This window comes from Myotis daubentonii, chromosome 9 (genome assembly GCF_963259705.1).
Source record: "Myotis daubentonii chromosome 9, mMyoDau2.1, whole genome shotgun sequence".
In the NCBI taxonomy this organism is placed as follows: Eukaryota; Metazoa; Chordata; class Mammalia; order Chiroptera; family Vespertilionidae; genus Myotis; species Myotis daubentonii.
In genome coordinates this window covers 79,763,961-79,782,802 of record NC_081848.1, presented here as the reverse complement: position 1 = coordinate 79,782,802, position 18,842 = coordinate 79,763,961, and the positions used below count along the sequence as shown (strand labels likewise).

The window sequence follows — 18,842 nt, the reverse complement described above, 5'->3', positions numbered from 1 at the left end:
AGTGGTTAGAAACCACTGGAGGGTCTAAACAAGGGGGAGGGGTGACATGGTTGACATTTTAGGAAGGTCACCTTGGTGCTGTATGGAGAGTGGACTGGATGAGACAGAAAGACTCAGAGAGCTCCTGGTCAGTCGTCCGGATGGGAAATGATGGTGTTCTTGGCCAGGATGATGGCTCTGGAGATGGAAGAGGAAGGTTGAAGTTGTCATCTGTTTGGGAGGTAGACTCAGGACTTGCCAAAAAATTGTAGTTGGGAGTGAGGGGAAGGTGGGGCCAAGGATGACTCCAAGTTTACTTACCCAAATGCCTGCACAGAGGTGGTGCCATTTACACTGATCCCTCTGGGAGGAGAGAATGACCTCCCGAGAGCCCAGTGTGGAGAGGAGATGAGGGCAAGGAGAAGGGGAAACAAGTGGGGTCCACAATGGCAGGTTAGGAGTTGGAGGGCAAGGGGTCCGCAGACAAAGGTATCCTCGCTGCAGACAGCAGCAGAGGGGCAAGGCCAGGCTGCCCTGAAAGAGCGGCGCGACGGGGCCCTTCAGAGCACCTCAGAGCCCTGGTGCTGCGGGAAACCGGGGGTCAGCGAGCCCGCCCAGGCCTGCCTTCCCCATTACCCCGGGGGCTGGCGCCCAGGGCCAGGCAGACATCCCTGGCTGATGAGACCCTTCCTTTCGCACAGCCCGGGTTGTGCGTTGTTGTTGTTGTTTTAAATGGCCACGTAAGTACGATTCTACCCTCGTAAACGTGTCCAGTGCTGCTCATTAGTGCGCCTGGTCAAGTGGCGGCCACCCCCACCCCTCTGCGCGGCTCCAAGACCCACCTCCCTCCCGCACGGGCTAAACCTGACCCCCGGAGCCTTTCTTCTCGCTTCCCCCTGCGAGGTACACCGGCCAGCCCTCTCCGCCCGAGAATCTTAGGTTCAACAATCAACGAAAGGTCCTCGAAGCCGGAACGAACGGCCACTTCCCCAGCGGGATCCGGCCACGATTGCTTTCATCTTTCTCTAGTGCTGATGGCTGCAGCGGGTGTCCTAGTCGCCGGCCCGGGTCGGTGCGGACGGCCTGACTGCGACACCTGGGAAGTCCGCACTGAGCCGGTGACGCGAGCAGCCTTCCCCCGCACCGAGCACCGGGGCCGCGTCCTCCGTGTTCCCCGCGCTCGGTTGCGTAGTCGCGCGCCTGCGAGAGGAAACGAACGAGGTGTGCGCCGGGAGCTCCCGGCCCACGTGATCTGCCCCCACCGGGCTCCGTCACGTGACAGTGGAGTTGCAAACGTCTTCCTCACGTGACGGAGGCCGGTGTGTGGACCAATGAAGAGGCGGGGCGGTCAGGGTGGTGCGCGCGAAGGTGCTCGGCCATCCACGCTTCCGAGAGGAGGGAGGCCGCCAGTCCCAGCCGGGCGCGGGCCAGGCCGGCCTCGGTGCAGGTGGCGGCATGAAGTGTCTGGTCACAGGCGGCAACGTGAAGGGTGAGTGGGGACTGGCGGGGTCGGGGGGACGTGGGACTGCCCGAGGCTCCAGCCTAACCCCTGATGCTCTTCTCCCCACGCAGTGCTCGGCAAGGCCGTCCACTCTCTATCCCGAATCGGGGACGAGCTCTACCTGGAGCCCCTGGAAGACGGGGTGAGGAGCTGGGGTATGGGACGGGATGGCATTCCAACAGGGAGCCCTAACCTGGGCTTGAGTCTCGCCTCCATCAGGCAGGATGCCCGGGACAGATTTGTCAGCTGAGTTTCAGTGTCCAACCCCCGGTGCTGGGGCACCAGTTTGGGCCCTGTCGTTTCCCAGGCCTGTGTGTGGACTGAGGACAATTGCTCTCCCTGAAGTGCCAGGTGGCCGGTGGGGGTGGCAGGGGGGAAAGACGCAGTGAGTTGGTGTAAGGCCCTGGTGGGAGCAGTGCTGAGGCCAACTCTGGGGAGGCTTCATGGAGGAGGTATCCGATGACCGGAAGGGGTCCGGATTTCAACAGGTGATGGGGAGGTGCAGGACATGAGGGCAGGTGTCACTGCCCTGACTGCGTTCCTCTCCCTGCTTGTCCTTGCCCAGCTCTCTCTCCGGACCGTTAACTCCTCCCGCTCTGCCTACGCCTGCTTCCTCTTTGCCCCGCTCTTCTTCCAGCTGTACCAGGCGGCCGCCCCTGGTCAGGACCCACTGCGCTGTAAGATCCTGATGAAGGTGAGGTCCTTCCCTCAGCAGCGGTACTGCACCCCCCAGGAGCCCCTGCAGCAGTGCGGCTGCTCTGGGCACTCAGTAGATGCTGACTGGGGAGAGAGGTGTGTGCAGGGGCAGTCCAGTGCACAGTGCAGCGGGGAGCACAGTGAAGACATCTGCAGAGGGGAATGCAGACGAGGAGAGGGTGGTCAACCCTACCAGGGACCTGGAGAGAGAGGTGACATTCAAGCAGGTGTTGCAAGGCATCCAGACAGGGAGCAGCATGAACAGAGGCCTGGAAATGTGTCAATGACCAATAGTTGTGGGAGCTCCCTTCCTGGCGTGACGGTCCTGAGCCCATGATGGGCTAGGGCCCACAGGGACGTGAGAACTGGTTGTTGGAGGCGCAGTGTTGGCCTGATGTGTTTCCCCCACCTAGTCGTTCCTGTCAGTCTTCCGCTCGCTGGTGATGCTGGAGAAGACAGTGGAGAAATGCTGCATCTCCCTGAATGGCAGGAGCAGCCGCCTGGTGGTCCAGCTGCACTGCAAATACGGTGAGTGGGCAGCTGGCCAGCAAGGGGGTTCCTGGGGTGTGGGGGTGGAGGTTGGCGAGGTCCTGAGACTCTGTCTGCCCGTCCAGGGGTGAGAAAGACTCACAACCTGTCCTTCCAGGACTGTGAGTCCCTGCAGGCTGTCTTCGACCCAGCCTCGTGCCCCTATCTGCTCCGGGCCCCAGCAAAGTAAGTACACCACCTTCCCGAAAGCTGAGCCCTAGGTCTCTGTCTTCCTTCTTTGGGGCCTCAAGGGTCAATTTAAGGAGGCACCGCTACCATTTTTCCTACAGGGTTCGTGTGAACCTCAGCAGTCATCCAGCCCCGTTTGCTCTCAGGTCCTTGTCTGTCTCTTTAAGAGGGGGAGTAGAGGAGGGACAGGGGCTCCCTTGCTGTAGGCTCCTCACTGTCTTCAGGAGCCTATAGTCTCACCCCAAGGGCCCAGCTTGTCTTCCTGGCCGGCCAGCCCTCTGGAGAGTCGGTCTCTGGCCTGGGCAGCCCTGAAAGTCCGTCGTCAAGCTTTGTAGCTCAGGTTCAGACCCGCCTTTGGCTTGGTTATCCTTCTGGGGTGCTCCCCACTCAGGGGCAGCCTCTCCCTACCTGCCCTGACTTTAGCCTTGAGTCCTCAGGTCAAGGCAGGAGGCTGGGTGGGGAGGTTGTGGTCCAGGAGGCCTGCCTAACAAGCAGCGCCAGAGCTGGAACCATCGGGCAATCCGAGCCCCCGGGGGCTGGGAGGCCGGGACTGCAGTGGAGGCCCAGGTCCCTGGGGAAGACGAGTGCAGAGGGTAGCTCCCTTCCTGCCCATGCTGGGTGCTCCTGGCATTCAAGTAGCCCAAGGTCTTGTTCATTTCTTTTAGGAGCCATAGGCATGTAACTTGAAGGTCCCTTTGGGTCCTGACTCTGTGGTTTCTGAGTTCTGTGTATGGCACTGCTCCTTTAGGTAGAGAAAGAGGGAAGGCGATCACCTCTGGACTGGATTTTGAGGCTATTTCTCTTTTTTAATGAGTAATTTTTTCTTTTTCTTACAATTTTAAATACATATAGAAGATGCCAGCTCCTGTCCCAAATGTCTTGAGGCTAATTCTAAATATTACTTCATTTGTAACTACTTATTACCATGTATCCCTAGAAAACAAGGATGTAGGGTTCTTTTTGAAGGCCAAGTGGTAAGGATAGAATGGGTGTGGTGTCCCACCCCTGGATGGACAGGTGTTGCCTGCCTGCTGCTTTCTCTGGGCTCTACTCTTGTCTGTCCTGTCCCTTACAGTGGACTTTGCTGCCATGACAGCCTGGGAGCTTTTGATGGGGCAGGAACCATGCCTTGCTCACCCTGTCCTCCTTCCTGGGGCATGTTAGGCCTGGCTCATGGCAATCCCCCTTCCATACTGGTGCGTGTGTCACTGTCCTGCCTCAGGTCCTCTGAGAGCAAAACCACTGGGTAGGGCCAAGCCTTAGGTGTAATGCTCTGCCCTCCTCACAGGCTTCTGGGGGAGGCTGTTCTGCCCTTCCCCCCTGCACTGGCTGAAGTGACACTGGGCATTGGCCATGGTCGCAGGGTCATCCTGCGAAGCTACCAGGAGGAAGAGGCAGGTGAGGGGTCTGGACAGGGCCTGGGATAGGGAATGATGGGGTGGGAGGAGCTAGGACCTATGGGCCCAGGTTTCTCTTGTTCCTGCCCCCACAGGCAGCCCCATCAAAGCCATGGTGACTGAGATGAGCATTGGGCAGGAGGATTTCCAGCAGCTGCAGGCTGAAGAAGGGGTGGCCATCACTTTCTGCCTCAAAGAATTCCGGGTGAGGTTCCCCCCATACCCTCACCATCCCATCCTCCCTGTCCTGCCCAAGGCCTCACTGCTCTGCTCTCTCCTCCCAGGGGCTCCTGAGCTTCGCAGAGTCAGCAAACTTATCTCTTAGCATTCACTTCGATGCTCCCGGCAGGTAATTCCCAGCCTCAGGACAGGGAGGGGAGGGCTCTGGGGTGCCAGGAGCCAAAGGGCCCTTACCTTGTCTGGGACCCATCATCTGTCCAGGCCAGCCATCTTTGCCATCAAGGACTCTCTGCTGGATGGCCACTTTGTTCTGGCTACACTCTCGGAGCCAACCCCAAACTCCCAGGACGTGCACTTCTCAGAGCCCTGCCAGCCAGTGCCTCAGCGCCAGGCCCACAGGTGAGGGTTTCCATGGGCCCACCCTCCCAAGTGGCTCTGAGCACCCTGGCCTGAGCCTGCTGCCTCCAGCTTCAATACCTCCCCCTCCATACAGACATTTCCTGTAAGGCCCCAGCCCCTACAGTGCTTGCAGCTTCCAGCCTCACAGGCTCAGCCTTCCTGGTCAGCTGTGCTCAGAGGTCCCTCCCACCCAGGGGAAGTGTCCCCAAGGTCAGGCTAGTTTCCTTCTCTGGCCGAGACCTCCCCACTGAGCTTCCTCCCAGACTAGGAGGGAAAGGGGGTTGCTGGGGGCTAGGGACTGCCTGGGGTGAAAAGCAGGTGGCTGGAAGGGCAGGTGGGCTGGGGAGGAAGTTCAGTCTGGCCCCTGCCCAGCAGGTCCCTGGGCCTTTGTGCTCTCCAGCTCCTACCCCCTGGGAAGGTGAGATATTGGGCCCAAAGCGGCCCAGCTCCCCGCACTTACTATTCCCCTCCCCCAGCTGAGCTAAATGGGCCCCCAGGATGCCTCCCTCAGGCCCCTGTTTGAACTCTAATCAAAAGATTCCAGGCCCAGCCCCTCCAGGAAGTCGCCACTTAACCCTTGTATCCTCTCTCCTCCAACCAAATAAGGAAGTAATAAAACTAAGAGATCACCAGTGGTCACAAGGTCCCCACACCAACCCCCACCACAGCCCTCAAAGGTGGGCTCTTTTCCTGTTTCTCACCGACATCATCTTTACCTGCAGCACCCCCCAGCCGGATGACTTTGCCAGTGACGACATTGACTCTTACATGATCGCCATGGAAACCACTGTGGGCAGTGAGAGCTCAAGAACACTCCCCTCCATCTCCCTCTCACCTGGCCTCCAGCCTCCCTGCAACTCCGAAGGGGAAGAAGATGAAGCTGAGGCTGAGCTCAGTACAGTGCCTGGGACCCCCCCACCCAAGAAGGTAGGGGCTGGGAGTGGAGGCAGAGGAGGGGATGCCAGGTGGGAGCAGCCTCCACAGCTCACTCAGCTCCCTGTTCTTCCAGTTCCGCTCACTGTTCTTTGGCTCCATCCTGGCTCCTGCACACTCCCCGCTGGGCCCCAGCCCTGTGTTGGCTGAAGACAGTGAGGGTGAAGGCTGACCTGAGAACCTCTTCTGTGCCCAGAGGCCCTGGCTAGATGAAGCCACAGCCTCTGGCTCCTCAGCGCCAGCCAGGGACAGGGCTGGGTCTCCACGCTGGCGCTGGTAAAGGTGGGCTGGAGCTGAGCTGGCTGGTCCTGCTGCATCCCCATGCCCCAACCAGCTATTGGTAACTGGCCTGGGCCCTGTCATGTCCCCCAAACAATCATGTCTGTTTCGAGGGGAGGTCCACCTGATAGGAGGTCCCACACCTTATTCCAACCTTGAAACAGAAGCTGGACACCTATCTTCCTTAAGAAATCACAGTGGGGCTGCTGGCCCATTGATCAACTTTTTCTGACAATCATGACTTGTCCCTCCTCCAAATCGGGGATGTGCTATGGCTGGCTGGCTGGCCTTGCTTTTTCAATATTTTTTGGCTCTGGCTGGGAATTCTAAGAAGGCCCTGTGGACCTTAACATGTGGCTGGGGCCCCGTGCCTGGCAAGCCACCCCTTGCAAGTGGCTCTGGGCAAAAGAGTGCCAGGCCCACTGTTTGGGACAAGGGAGACAAGCCAGGGCAAGAATCCAGCTTTGACCTTTATTCAAGAGACCAGATGGGTTGCCCAGGATCCGGCTGCCAGCCCTGAGGCCAAGCAAGGCTGGAGACCCACAATCTGGCCCTGCTTTGCCCTGAGCTGCAGCCTCAGCCCCAGGATCCTGCTTGCAGCCACCGAGGCACAGGCAGAGGGAGCCCTGGGGGCTTGGACACTGCTATTGATTCATTAAAAAAAAGGAAAAAAACATCAAGGCTCCATGTTCCCTGTGACAGCAGGCCTAGGAAGTCAGCATGACCCCCCCCCCCATGCTGCGTGGTTTCTGTACAATCCACCATCTAGGGCAGAGGGCGGGCACGTGGAGGCTATTTCTTGGCTTTGGCGGAGTTACGGGGTGGGGTGATGGGCCGGCCACCAGGGTTCAGGCCACTGAACTGCCCATATTTCCCCTTGTTCTTGTCGGCGGGCTTGAGGATCTAAAAGAGACAACACTGGTCAGGCTCATGGGGCTGAGCCATGGGCCACCAGCCCCTTCCTTCCCCATCCCCACCTGGAAGGAGCACATGAGCGTCTCGTCCACACTCATCATGGCGCCAGCATTATCAAACTCGCCGCAGTAGTTGGGAGCTGAGAAGAGTGTCACCAGCTGCCGCTTGGCAAAGAACTCATAGCCATCTTCTACCACCTGGACAAGGACGGGGCAGATAGTTAAGCAAGTGCTGGCTGCCCAGGGCCCTCTCCTACCTGGACCAGAGCTGCCGGCCCACCTGGTGTGCCCGGCAGATGAGGTCCAAGTCGTGCTTGTGTAGGAACTTGGCCACCACCTCAGCCCCAAAGGTAAAGGAGACGCCGCGGTCGTTCTCGCCCCAGCCCTGCACGTCCTTGTCGGGGTCAGACCACAGCAGGTCACACAGCAGCCCCTGGTCAGGCACGTCTGTGGGCCGCATGATGCGCCGAATCTGCTCCATGGACTGTAGGTCGGGGGACAGACCTGGAGGACACAGGTGGCACGTCACTTCCTCAAGCCGCAAAACAAGGATGCCCACCACCCCCAAAAGCCCTGGCCAATCAGCTTTTGCGCGCGCATACACTCCACCACTACCCCCTGGCTCTCCTGGATTTTGGGAACCCAGGCAGACAGAACTCATTACCTTCTGCCTCTTTTAAGTCCCTGCCTTCTAGGAGCACAGAGCTCCCTAGAGAAAGGAGCAAGCAAATTCCATGCGTAATGCTGAGGCCACAACAGCGGAGAGTGCACCCTAACACCCAGGAGCAGGGGACCATCCTGCGATGTGACATCCAAGCCCAGGCCCCAGGGAGAGCTGTTCCAGGCGACTAGGAACAAGTCCTCTAGCTGACAGCTTCTTCCCATGAGCTCCCTCAGCAGGCGCCCCGGAGCCGCCCTCACCTCCGTGGCAGCAGAAGATCTTCTCGTCCACGATGGCTGCAATGGGCAGGCAGTTGAAGCAGTCGGTGAAGGTTTTCCACAGTTTAATGTTGTAGCGCCTCTTGCCTGCCCAGGGGAAGGAGAATGGCTCATGAACTGGCCTCCAGCGCCTCCCAGACACAGCTGGGAGAAGAGCATGGGAGAGAAGAAGGGAACCCCCACCACACACACACTGCCTACCAGCCTTCTAGGGGGACTTCTACAGTAGCTGAATCCACGGAACCCCAAAGTTCCAATCTGGAACAGTGTTGGGGTTAGCATCCACCCCCACCCTATGAGCAGGACCAGGCCAAGACAGGGTCTGGTTTATCTCAGCTGCTGGCCAGCAGAGTCCAGTCCAGACAGGTGTCCTAAGTGCTTAAGTAGGAGATGTACTAGAGGGAGTGTCACCAGACAGGGTTCTGCATTAGCCCTTCAGTCAGCAACCACTCACCAGACCCCTGTTGAGTGCCAGACCCCATGGCAGGAGGGCAGGGCTCTGCCAGACATGGATACGCCTACCACCAGGCCAACTGAATAACAGGGAGAGCTCTTCAGGCCTTGGGCAGCCCCAGGCACAAAGCTACTCACACTCATCGTAGAAGCCGTAGATGCGGTTGATGCTGGCACACTCGTGGTTCCCACGGAGCAGGAAGAAGTTCTCGGGGTACTTGATCTTATAGGCCAGCAGCAGGCAGATGGTCTCCAGCGACTGCTTGCCCCGGTCTACATAGTCCCCCAGGAAGAGGTAGTTGCTCTCTGGAGGGAAGCCCCCGTACTCGAACAGCCGCAGGAGGTCGTAGTACTGGCCATGGATGTCACCTGTGACCCAGGGAACCAGGTCAGCACTGGTGCAGGGTCTAGACTTGAACCCAGGGCCAGGGTTGGGCTCAAGATTAGAAGGATCCAGGGATTTGGGGGGCCAGTGCGGCCTTCAGGAAACAAAGGAGCCTGGGCAGGAGTCTCACCGCAGATCTTGAGGGGTGCCTCCAGCTCCAGAAGGATGGGCTGGCTCAGGAAAATCTCCCGGGATTTGAGGCACAGGCCACGGATCTCGTTCTCCGTCAGCTGTACATTCTTCCCAGGCCGCGAGCCCTGCACTGGGGGCAGAACGGGCGTCAGGACCCTGGTCCCCCAGACAGGAGGAGGCTGGGCGACACGGGTGCCCCAAGGGCACTTCTGGGGGCGCCAGGGCCCCTCCTTGCCCCGGACAGATGGTGCTGCTGCGCCTCCCAGGACCCGAGGTAGCCTCCCAACTACCCACAAGGCGCTCCAAGGGACTGCTGTGCGCAGGTGCCGCCGCTCCAAACCCCTCGGCGACGGACCCTTGGGTGGGGTGGGGGGGCTGTCTAGGTTTCTCCCTCGCTCCAAAAGATCAGGCCAACCGTGCGCCCCAGGCCCAGGAGAGGGGACTCCCCGTGCCCCAGCAGCCCCAGATCCCCCAAGCGGGTCGCGAGTGGGGGGGTGGCTGAGGCCGTGGGACCTCGCGGCCCGTCCCCGCCCGTCTAAGCGGCCCTGGGAGGGGCAGGCGCCCCCGCGCGCCACTTCCGGGCGGGGCCGGGGGTCAGGGCGCAGTGGGAGCCGACCTCCCCCGCCCGCAGCCAACCTTCCAGCAGGCGCCCGATGATCGAGTCCAGGTTGAGCTTCTCACTGTCGGACATGGCGGCTCCGCCGCTCCGGCCCAGCAGCTCCGGGCCCGCTCCTGCCTCCCGCCCTCCGCGGCCTCCTTCCGGCCTGGAGCTCCTTCCGCCCTCCCCGGTCCGCCCCGCCCCGCCCCGCTCGCTCCCCGGCCCGCGGCCCCGGCTCCATAGCGCCTCCGCTGGACCCTAGCGCAGTGGCCGCGGCGCCCCGGGGGGCGGGGCTCCGGGGCGGGGCGGGGCGGACCGGGGGCGGGGCTTCGGGGCGGGGCGGGGCGGGGCGGACCGGGGGCGGGGCGGGGCCCGGCCGGGGGCGGGGCTTCGTGGGGCGAGGTTGAGGCTGGTTCCGCCCCTGCTCGGCATCACCCAGCCCCTTTCCGAGGCTCTGCAGCCGGAAGTACGTTGGAAGTTGTTTTTCTCTCTCAGGACCTGAGCAGTCCTTCCCACCTGGTGATTGTTTCCCAGACACCGTGGACTCAGTCCTTCAAGTGCAGAAAAGGGAACTGAGACTCAGAGATCGCAAGGGAGGGGCTGGTCCCATTCACGGAGGACCTGTCTCCTGAGTCTCTGTGGCCCTCCAGGCGGCTGACCAGAACTCCCAGCCCTTTTGGGGCCCCACTGTCTGTGGTGCAACCTAAATTAATATTTATTTATGAGCCCCATCATTGCCTATTGTGTAGCATAATAATGCTGCATGTGTGCACGTTAAAAGTATTACTTTGGCCCGGCCGTCATAACTCAGTGGTTTAGGGTCCACCTATGAACCAGGACATCACAGTTCCATTCCCAGTCAGGGCACAGGCCTGGCTTGTGGGCTCCATCCCCAGTGTGGGGCGTGCAGGAGGCAGCCGGTCAATGATTCTCTCACCATTGATGTTTCTATCTCTCCTCTCTTCCTCTCTGAAATTGATAAAAATGAAAACACACACATATTTTTAAAAGTATTACTTTGTAAAGAGCAAATATTAAGTAAACCATAATTCTCACTGGCTCACTGAATTGAGTGTTTTACATGCTAGTCTACTTAAAACTAGAGGACGCCTGGTCTCTCTACCTCTGGCAACCCTGGCCCCGTCACAGCCAGCACAGGAACCCACGCCTGCCCAAAGGGTAGAGGGAGGAGCTGATGGCCCAGGGACACTGGGGTAGGCAGGAAGAGCCTCAGAAAGGAAGGGGTGACCCCCCCACACACATTGGGGAGGGGCCCCCAGTGAGTTGCTGAAGCTGTGGCTGAGGAGGAAGTGAGAGGAGGAGGTGAGGTGCAGCAGGAAGGTGAGCTGGGGCTGGGCCTGGGGCTGGGTCTCTGTACGGAGGCCTGGCTTTTCTGCCACTTCAGGGCCCACCCCTCCAGAAGAGGGGATAGAGGGGCTTGGTGAGAGACCCTGAAACCTCCTCCCTACCCTCGCAGCCAGGATCTGCGGCTGGGGACTGGCTGCGTGGGAGCCCAGGCCCAGACTGGCCAGGAGCTGCCTCTCACACTCGCTTTCCCCGCATCTTGCAGCTGTTACATTGGGGGTCTGCGACAGCATGGCCCAGTCCCTGGGTGAGGACCTGGTGCAGGATGACTCCAGCTCTTTGGGTTCTGACTCAGAGCTGAGTGGCCCGGGCCCATATCGCCAGGCTGACCGCTATGGCTTCATTGGGGGCAGCTCAGCAGAGCCAGGGTAAGTGGGGAAGGAAGTGGGGGGTGAAGGGTGGGGGGTTGGGGGAATGCATGGATTGAGGGTGGGGGCTGAGGGCTGATTTCTAGAGTGAGGCCCAACCTCAAGGGTCCTGGGCGGGTCTGGGGTTCAACCAGTGTCACTCCTCAGGCTCCAGGTAGAATCCTAAGGAAGTGGCAGGGCTGGGGGTAGCATGTCCAAGTATGCCTCTTTTAAAAAAATATTTTTATTGATTTCAGAGAGGAAGGGAGAGGGAGAGAGAAAAACATCAATGATGAGAGAGAATCATTGATTGGCTGCCTCCGGCACACCCCTCACTGGGGATCAAGCCCACAACCCAGGCATGTGCTCTTGACTGGAATCGAACCTGGGACCCTTCAATCCGCAGGCCAACACTCTATCCACTGAGCCAAACCAGCTAGGGCCAAGTATGCCTCTTTTACGCCCAGTCTCCGAGGGTATGCACCCACCCTTGGAGCCAAAAATTCTTCCTCTTTTAATCTCTGGCCCAAGAATCCCAAATCCAAATCACAGAAACCCACACCTCTTCCCCCACACGTCCCTTTCCCAATCTATAGATAGGATAATGAGCCCAGAGACACAAAGGAACTTGCCTGAGGTCACACCGCAGCTCAGAGACAGAACCAGGGACTCAGGGACTCCTGGCTTCTAGTACAGGGTTCTGTCCACTCAGCTTCTGCTATGAGTTGTCTGCGCCCCTATTCTGGGGACAGCCAACCAGCCCCTCCCCCAACGCACATCTACACACCCCCTTTAGTCTTTCCTGCTTCTGCCCACATCAGAGCCACATCCTTTCCTGTCCCCATAACAACTACTGGCAACTCCTGGGTGACAGGTCAATTCCCCAGTGGCTACACAGGTTGCACTGAGAGTGTCAGATGTAGGCTCCCAGGAACAGCTGCCCTGCATCTGCATGTCTGACATGTGCTCCCAGGCCAGGTCACCCTCCCGCAGACCTTATCCGGCAGAGGGAGATGAAGTGGGTGGAGATGACTTCACACTGGGAGAAAACCATGTCTCGCCGGTACAAGAAGGTGAGAGGGACAGTGGCCCACCCAGACTCCTTGGCTCAGCACCCTTTGCCTTGGTCCAGGCCCAGGCAACATTTACCCCTCCTGCGTCCCGCACCTCCTGCCTTTTCTCCCGACCACCCAAAGTGGCCCTTGCCCCATGACAGGCTGTGTTTGGTGCCTGCTCAGAGGAGCAGGGGAGGCTGGGGGGCTGGCCTACTGGGGTCCCTTGGCCTCCCCCACAGGTAAAGATGCAGTGCCGGAAAGGCATCCCCTCAGCCCTGCGTGCCCGGTGCTGGCCCCTGCTGTGCGGGGCTCACGTGTATCAGGAGAACAGCCCTGACACTTACCAGGTAAAAGCGTGGGCAGGGGTCCTACTTCCCCTTCCCGGAGCCCCTCGCCACTCTGAGCCCTCACATCCACTTTCCTGCCCACCCACAGGAACTGGCTAAGGCCCCAGGAGATCCGCAGTGGATGGAGACCATCAGCAGGGACCTGCACCGCCAGTTCCCTCTGCACGAGATGTTTGTGTCACCCCAGGGGCACGGGTACGAGGCCAGTGATGCCCAGGGATCCCAGCCTCACAACCCCAGGCATTTGGTCGAGCCACCCCACCCCCACCCCCACCCCTGCTCCCCCAGCGTCAAGTCTGACATCTCAGGGGATCCAGCAAGGCCAGGGTGGTGAGGTCTGGGCAGAGGCTGCCAAAGGCTGGGGAAGGGATGCCTAATGGGGTCTTCTGGCACAGGCAGCAGGGGCTCCTGCAGGTACTCAAGGCCTACACCCTCTATCGGCCGGAACAGGGCTACTGCCAGGCCCAGGGCCCTGTAGCTGCTGTGCTGCTCATGCATCTGCCCCCCGAGGTGAGTGCCCCTGACCCTGCGCTAGGGACCCGAGACCCTGACCCCCCCAACCCCACTCACCTTGTCTCCAACCCACGGGACTCTGAATTTGTGTACTTGGGACCCTTGATCCCCAACCCTAGTGACCCTGGGCCCTTGTAGTCCTGGGCCCTGAACCCATGACTTCCTAACCCCAGGTTCTCTGACCTCAGGGACCTGGGATCCTTGCCTCCCAGATCCGGTCCTAGTGATCCAGGGCCTCGTTACTGCCAACCTCAGTGACCTTCAAGCCCAACAACCTTGACTCCAGTTACCTTGCTCAGTGATCAAAGAGTCTGGATGTTATTACCTTGACCTCATGACTCCCAGTTCTTTTGTTGTTGTTTCTGTTTGTTTTTTTTGTTGATCCTCACCTGAGGATATTTGTCCCATTGATTTTTTAGAGAGAATGGAAGGGAGGAGGAGAGACAGGGAGAGAGAAACATCAATGCGAGAGACACTTCGATTAGTTCCTCCCGCAAGTGCCTCGACCAGGGCCTGGGACTGAGTGTGCAACCGAGAGATGTGCCCTTGACTGGAATCGAACCCGGGACCCTTCAGTCTGTGGGCAAACATTCTAATCACTGAGCCAAACCAGCTAGGGCACGACTCTTGGTTCTGAACCTTGCAAACATGATCCCTGACCCAATGACTCCAAGAACCCAGTACTTGAACTCTGAGCCCCCAACCCTTGACCAGTGAGCCCCAACCCTGTGACCCTCAAATTCAACACCCTGAGCTCTGTGACCAAATCATGGGTAGCTCTCTGTCTGGGCACAGGGAGGCTTTTGGTAAAAGCCCCCCAGCACTGAGTTCAGGCTTCTGGCTTGAGCCACCACAGATGGTGTCCAGGGCTCCCCTGCACCCCTTCCCCCGCCCTGCGGTCCCCTTGGTGGTGGGCACTCACGGCCTGGCTCTGTCCTCAGGAGGCCTTCTGGTGCCTGGTGCAGATCTGCGAGCTTTACCTGCCCGGCTACTATGGGCCCCACATGGTGAGAGGCTGAATGGGGCCAGAGGCACAGCAGGGGGGCTGGGCAGGCGGGTGGGGGCCTGGGGTGGGAGCGGAGGTACTGACCGACGTGGCTGCAGGAGTCTGTGAGGCTGGACGCCGAGGTGTTCATGGCCCTGCTGCGGCGGCTGCTCCCACGCGTGCACAAGCACCTGCAGCAGGTGGGCGTCGGCCCCCTGCTCTACCTGCCCGAGTGGTTCCTGTGCCTCTTCGCCCGCTCCCTGCCCTTCCCCACGGTGCTGCGTGTCTGGGACGCCTTCCTCAGTGAGGGTGAGTGGGGACTGCCAGGCGGGCGGTGGGGCCAGGGCTACAGCCTTGGGTGCTCGGTGCGCAAGGAATGAACCCGCCAGCTCTGCCCTGCCCCGCCCGCTCTTGCCCATCCTGGCCCTGGGTCTGGGTGGCCGGGTGTGCTGAGGGTGATGGTGCCCTGCCAGCTCTGGGGAGACAGCCCAGCCCCAGACCACGCTCTCCCAGTGTAATGAATGGTCGCCCCTGCCCTGTGCGGTGAGACCACTACAGGGAGGGCAGCCTCTGCCAGGGTGGCGGGGGGGCATGCGGGCCTGGACCAGGGAGGCTCCCTCTAGGCAGATGGGACAGGAGCCATGCAAGGGTTCAGGGGTTGGCACAGCGGGGACATGGCCAACGGTAGAGGCCCTCACCCTGGAGCCCAGGTGCCCACTTGGTGTGTGCTCACTAGTGCCAGGTGCTGCCCTGTACACTGGGGCCACCTGTGTGAGGGGACCTACATTCTGGGGGTGGGGATGGAAGGCTCCTGTAACCACATTTTTGTCTATTTATTTTTTAATATATTTTTATTACTGCTTTCAGAGAGGAAGGGAGGAGAGATAGAAACATCAACGATAAGAGAGAATCATTGTTCGGCTGCCTCCTGCACACCCCACACTGGGGATCGAGCCCACAACCTGGGCATGTGCCCTGACTGGGAATAGAACTGTGACCTCCTGGTTCTTAGGTTGCTGCTCAACCACTGAGCCACGCCAGCTGGGCTACTTTTAAAATTTTTAAAAGTGTTTATTGTACTTTTTTATTATTTATTATTTTTATTTTTAATTAATATATTTACGCAGGCAGGACACTGTCCACAGGGTCCAGGCTACAGATGACTCGGGCAGGGTGTGAAGAGGGGTGGATGCCAGGGCCAGGCCGAGAGTCGGGGAGTCGGGGCAGAGCCGAACCGGACTCCAGGTCTTTGGGGCTCGGCCTCACTTCTCCCATCAGTCACCTGCCTGCTTTCTCTTCCGTCTGGTTGTCCAGCAGTTGCACCTGAAAAATGGTAGAAATTCCTCAGTGCTTTCATTGAACTGCTGTGTGCCCAGTGGGCTCCAGGCTGGCTTAGAGCTCTGGCCATGGTGTCCAAGTCGCCCTCAGTGGGCCACCTCCCCTCCAGCTCAGACGTCCAGGGCGGTGTGGCTGAGGGGTCCTTGCCCTCCCCATTGAGGACAAGCACTCCCCGGGCTCCCTTTCAGAGTCACTATCATCCCTTTACAGTTGTCGCTGGGCCGCGCTGGTCCCCTGAGCGTTCTCCTTAGCAGACCCGAGGCTGCCTGGAAGGGAGTCTGAGGATTCCGGGACAGCCCATGGTCACACCTGTGTCCATGCGTATGTGTGCACGCACACGTGCACTGTGCTCTCGGCTTAGGGAGGAGCAGCTCTGGCCAGAATCTCTCTGGAACCAGAACAAGCTGGAAGGGCCTTAATGGGAACCCCCTGCCCGGCCCAGCCTTGTAGGAGCACAGAGCTGAGACCCAGAGAGAGAGAAGGCTTTGTGCGAGGTTGTCCAGCCCCCTGGCTCCTGGCAGGTGCTCTGCCCGGGAGCATCGGTGGCTGCTGGGACATACTCACCAGTGAGCCCAAATTGCACTCCTCTTCGTCCTTGCTGCTGGCCTGGGTTGTGTATAGAGTTTGGGGGGCTGTGTGGGGGGTGGAAGGAATCTGGGGAGAGGGCAGCTTCACGTGCAGGTTCAGGAGGGGGGGCTAGCCCCACTGAGTGAGCCTGGTCTGCAGGTGTGAAGGTGCTGTTCCGTGTGGGGCTGACGCTGGTGCGCCTGGCACTGGGCACCACAGAGCAGCGCCTGGCCTGCCCGGGGCTCCTGGAGACACTCGGTGCCCTTCGAGCCATCCCCCCTGCCCAACTGCAGGAGGAGGTCTTCATGTCCCAGGTGGGTGCCCCCTGCCCACCCTCCCCTGCCGCACAGTCGGAGAAACTGAGTCCCAGAGCCGGAGTCATAGTGAGAACCAGTGCTTAGTTCCTGCCCTCTGAGCACAGAGAGTGTGAAAACCCCGGGCCCCAAGTGGCTTGCTATGACTCCCTCAGTGAGCCTGCCAGCCCCGCAGCCCGCAGCCACTTCCTGGGGCTGTGTACTGCCCGCCCTACGGGGACCTCACGGCTTCCTGCCTTCCTGCCGTCCAGGCAGACTCAGTACCAACTGCTCCCCACAGGTGCACAGCGTGGCCCTGTCGGAGCAGGACCTGCAGCGGGAGATCAAGGCCCAGCTGGCCCAGCTGCCAGAGTCGACTTCCGGGCCACCTCCTCGGCCAAAGGCCCGCCTGGCCGGGGCCCGAGCCATCTTTGAGGCCCAGCAGCTGGCCCGGGCGCGGGGAGGCGCCAGGCCTGAGGTGCCCCGCATCGTCGTGCAGCCCCCCGACGAGCCCAGACCGCCGCGGCGCAAGCCCCAGACCCGAGGCAAGACTTTCCACGGGTTCCTGACTTGGTCCAAGGGCCCCCCGATGACGGGCCCCCCGAGGCCCCATCGAAGCTCCACGTCCTTCTCGGACACCCGGTTTTGAAGGTCCCACTTCTGAGGGTACCATGGACTCAGTGTCCCCCAACCTCAATGACCTGAATGGCTGATGCCAGCCTCACAAATGGGCACCGCACTTTACCGCTGGGATTTAGGGGCTCAGCTGCCTTCTCCCTGTCCATCAGCCAAGGGTAGTAAATGAACCAGGAGGCATTGGCTAGAAATAAATGATTAGGATTTATTCAAGGTTCTTAGTGTCTGCAAACCCCGAACATGACTGGGCAACACCCGGTGTCCGGGGGAAGAGGAGCCGAGCGCTCTGCGGAAGGCACCTCCCTGTGCGGCCGGAGAAGCGCTCTTCCGGGCGCAGGCAGCCAGCGGGCGAACATTCTTCCCTCGGTTCCTCATTTTCCATAAGTCCTACCTACAGGCATCTCCAGGCAGTGACGCACAACTGAGGAGCTCAGAAGTTCAAATCCTCAGGCGAATTAAAGTGAAATAAAGTCCTTTTCCCCGTGAACCTTCCACGCAGCTTGATGAGCGACTCCGTTCTGAGTCAGCTTAGCTACACTGACTTCAACTTGTTTTCTTCGCTCATTCCTCGCACGGACTGTGCCAGGCACAGGATGAAGGAAGGTCACAGCCTGGGGTTTGGGGGCCCAGGCCCACCATCACCCCACAGAGCTGTCTCCTTGCGAGCACAGAAGTGATGCGGAAGGAGCGTGGGGGTCAGGGTGGCCTGCTGGGCTAGGGGACCCCAAAGGACTCCTGGGGAAGCCTGGAATAAAGTCTGATTTAGCAGAAGCCTGGAAGGAGTTGGATCAAATGTCCTCCACCCCCAACCCTAGACCAGCTGCCCTTCCTGCCCCTCCCTCCCCACAGCCCCGCCCCTCCTAGCGCCACAGACACACCACTGCTGCCCATTGGCTGCTGGAAGGTGTTTACCAGCAACAGGGCCCAATGGGGAGCCTGCCTTGCTCAGCCTCTTAGGGGCAGGTAGCACCTGTGGGAGGAGGGCTCCCCAAGTGGGTGCTGGGCCCAGAAGTGGGGCTTATCCCCTATTCTGCCTCTCCCCCAAATCTGGTTCAGGACCCAGGGTTCGGGGCTGGGGGGCGGGGGTCTAACCCAAGTTCACACCCCACCCATGATCGGGCGGGAACAAAGGCCTAGTGTGCCCAGGACAAAGGAGAAAGGTCCCGCTGGCCCTTGTCCCCTGCTGAAGCCTTGCTGCAGCCCCTGGGACTGCCACCATGGAAACCCCTCCTACACTCGTTAATTGCCCCCGTGGGTGCCTGGGACAGGAGCCATCGTCAGGACAACAGGGCTGGCTCCCATGCACGCTTACTTCGCTGGGTGCCCATTCCTGTCCTGCTGCCCTTTCCCCTGGGCACCCTCCCAGCAGGGTGGGAGGAGGAGGGTGGGGAGTGGGGAGTAGAGGAGAAAGCACGCCTGGAGTCCTGCTTAGATGGAGTAGTGGCCGGCCTAACCCTAACCCTAACCCTGACTGCCCTGCCAGCCTGCTTGCCTCACATCCCAGCGCCCTGGGCCTGACTTCCCTCCCTGCATCCACAAGGCAAATGCCACCTCAGCCGGTGCCTAGCCAGGGCAGTCTGGGAGTGGGCACAGAGCCACACTGCTCTCTGTGCATGGATGCACACACTCCGGTGGAGGGAAGAGCCGAACTACCCACTCACCAGCTGTGTGACCCTAGGCAAGTAACACCACCTCTCTGAGCTGCACCGTCCTCATCTGTAAAAGGTAGAGATTTGTAGCTGCTACTCACAGGGTTAAGTGAGATGCGACGCCAACGCCCTCGACGCAGCACCTGGGACAAGGTCACTGCTACTGAGCAGCCTGCCTTCCGCCAGGCGCCCCTCGCCCAGCCTCTGTGACAGGAGGCCCTGTAAGTCCCATCAGAGGATGAGAA

At 60.0% G+C, this 18,842-nt stretch overlaps 3 protein-coding genes across 4 annotated transcripts; 2 read left to right on the top strand and 1 right to left on the bottom strand.

Annotated features, from left to right (window-relative positions):
- The first annotated feature begins 106 nt into the window (after positions 1-106).
- RAD9A (RAD9 checkpoint clamp component A) lies at positions 107-7,490 on the top strand. Its single transcript, XM_059709919.1, has 11 exons — positions 107-1,468; positions 1,552-1,622; positions 2,046-2,174; positions 2,590-2,704; positions 2,791-2,890; positions 4,182-4,291; positions 4,386-4,495; positions 4,575-4,639; positions 4,732-4,869; positions 5,592-5,796; positions 5,879-7,490. Exons 1-11 carry the CDS (start codon positions 1,435-1,437, stop codon positions 5,972-5,974), a joined length of 1,173 nt encoding a protein of 390 aa, XP_059565902.1. The 5' UTR covers positions 107-1,434; the 3' UTR covers positions 5,975-7,490.
- Positions 6,539-9,701, bottom strand: PPP1CA (protein phosphatase 1 catalytic subunit alpha). The gene is made up of 7 exons (XM_059709920.1): positions 9,541-9,701; positions 8,903-9,034; positions 8,526-8,756; positions 7,917-8,021; positions 7,276-7,499; positions 7,059-7,193; positions 6,539-6,984 (listed from the first exon to the last, which is right to left on the bottom strand). The coding sequence occupies exons 1-7, from the start codon at positions 9,593-9,595 to the stop codon at positions 6,874-6,876; spliced, it is 993 nt and encodes a 330-aa protein (XP_059565903.1). The 5' UTR covers positions 9,596-9,701; the 3' UTR covers positions 6,539-6,873.
- A 1,070-nt stretch (positions 9,702-10,771) lies between these two features.
- Positions 10,772-17,719, top strand: TBC1D10C (TBC1 domain family member 10C). Of its 2 annotated transcripts, none has more exons than XM_059709916.1 (10): positions 10,772-10,843; positions 10,980-11,235; positions 12,188-12,287; positions 12,509-12,616; positions 12,705-12,811; positions 13,012-13,126; positions 14,071-14,136; positions 14,234-14,423; positions 16,179-16,333; positions 16,614-17,719. In XM_059709916.1, the coding sequence occupies exons 2-10, from the start codon at positions 11,099-11,101 to the stop codon at positions 16,959-16,961; spliced, it is 1,326 nt and encodes a 441-aa protein (XP_059565899.1). In that variant the 5' UTR covers positions 10,772-10,843; positions 10,980-11,098; the 3' UTR covers positions 16,962-17,719. The 2 variants fall into 2 exon arrangements, with proteins under 2 accessions (XP_059565899.1, XP_059565900.1); XM_059709917.1 differs by having other exon boundaries at positions 10,795-10,843; positions 11,073-11,235.
- The last annotated feature ends 1,123 nt before the right edge of the window (positions 17,720-18,842 follow it).

Excerpts from the sequence above, each read along its gene's own strand:
- TBC1D10C (XM_059709916.1), top strand. The coding sequence starts at position 11,099 with ATGGCCCAGTCCCTGGGTGAGGACCTGGTGCAGGATGACTCCAGCTCT. Across the intron at positions 12,812-13,011 it reads GTGTCACCCCAGGGGCACGG|GCAGCAGGGGCTCCTGCAGG; the intron begins GTACGAGGCCAG and ends CTTCTGGCACAG. Across the intron at positions 16,334-16,613 it reads AGGAGGTCTTCATGTCCCAG|GTGCACAGCGTGGCCCTGTC; the intron begins GTGGGTGCCCCC and ends TGCTCCCCACAG.
- PPP1CA (XM_059709920.1), bottom strand. The coding sequence starts at position 9,595 with ATGTCCGACAGTGAGAAGCTCAACCTGGACTCGATCATCGGGCGCCTG. Across the intron at positions 8,022-8,525 it reads CTACGGCTTCTACGATGAGT|GCAAGAGGCGCTACAACATT; the intron begins GTGAGTAGCTTT and ends TCCCCTGGGCAG. Across the intron at positions 6,985-7,058 it reads CGCTCATGTGCTCCTTCCAG|ATCCTCAAGCCCGCCGACAA; the intron begins GTGGGGATGGGG and ends TGTCTCTTTTAG.
- RAD9A (XM_059709919.1), top strand. The coding sequence starts at position 1,435 with ATGAAGTGTCTGGTCACAGGCGGCAACGTGAAGG. Across the intron at positions 1,623-2,045 it reads TGGAGCCCCTGGAAGACGGG|CTCTCTCTCCGGACCGTTAA; the intron begins GTGAGGAGCTGG and ends GTCCTTGCCCAG. Across the intron at positions 4,870-5,591 it reads CCTCAGCGCCAGGCCCACAG|CACCCCCCAGCCGGATGACT; the intron begins GTGAGGGTTTCC and ends CTTTACCTGCAG.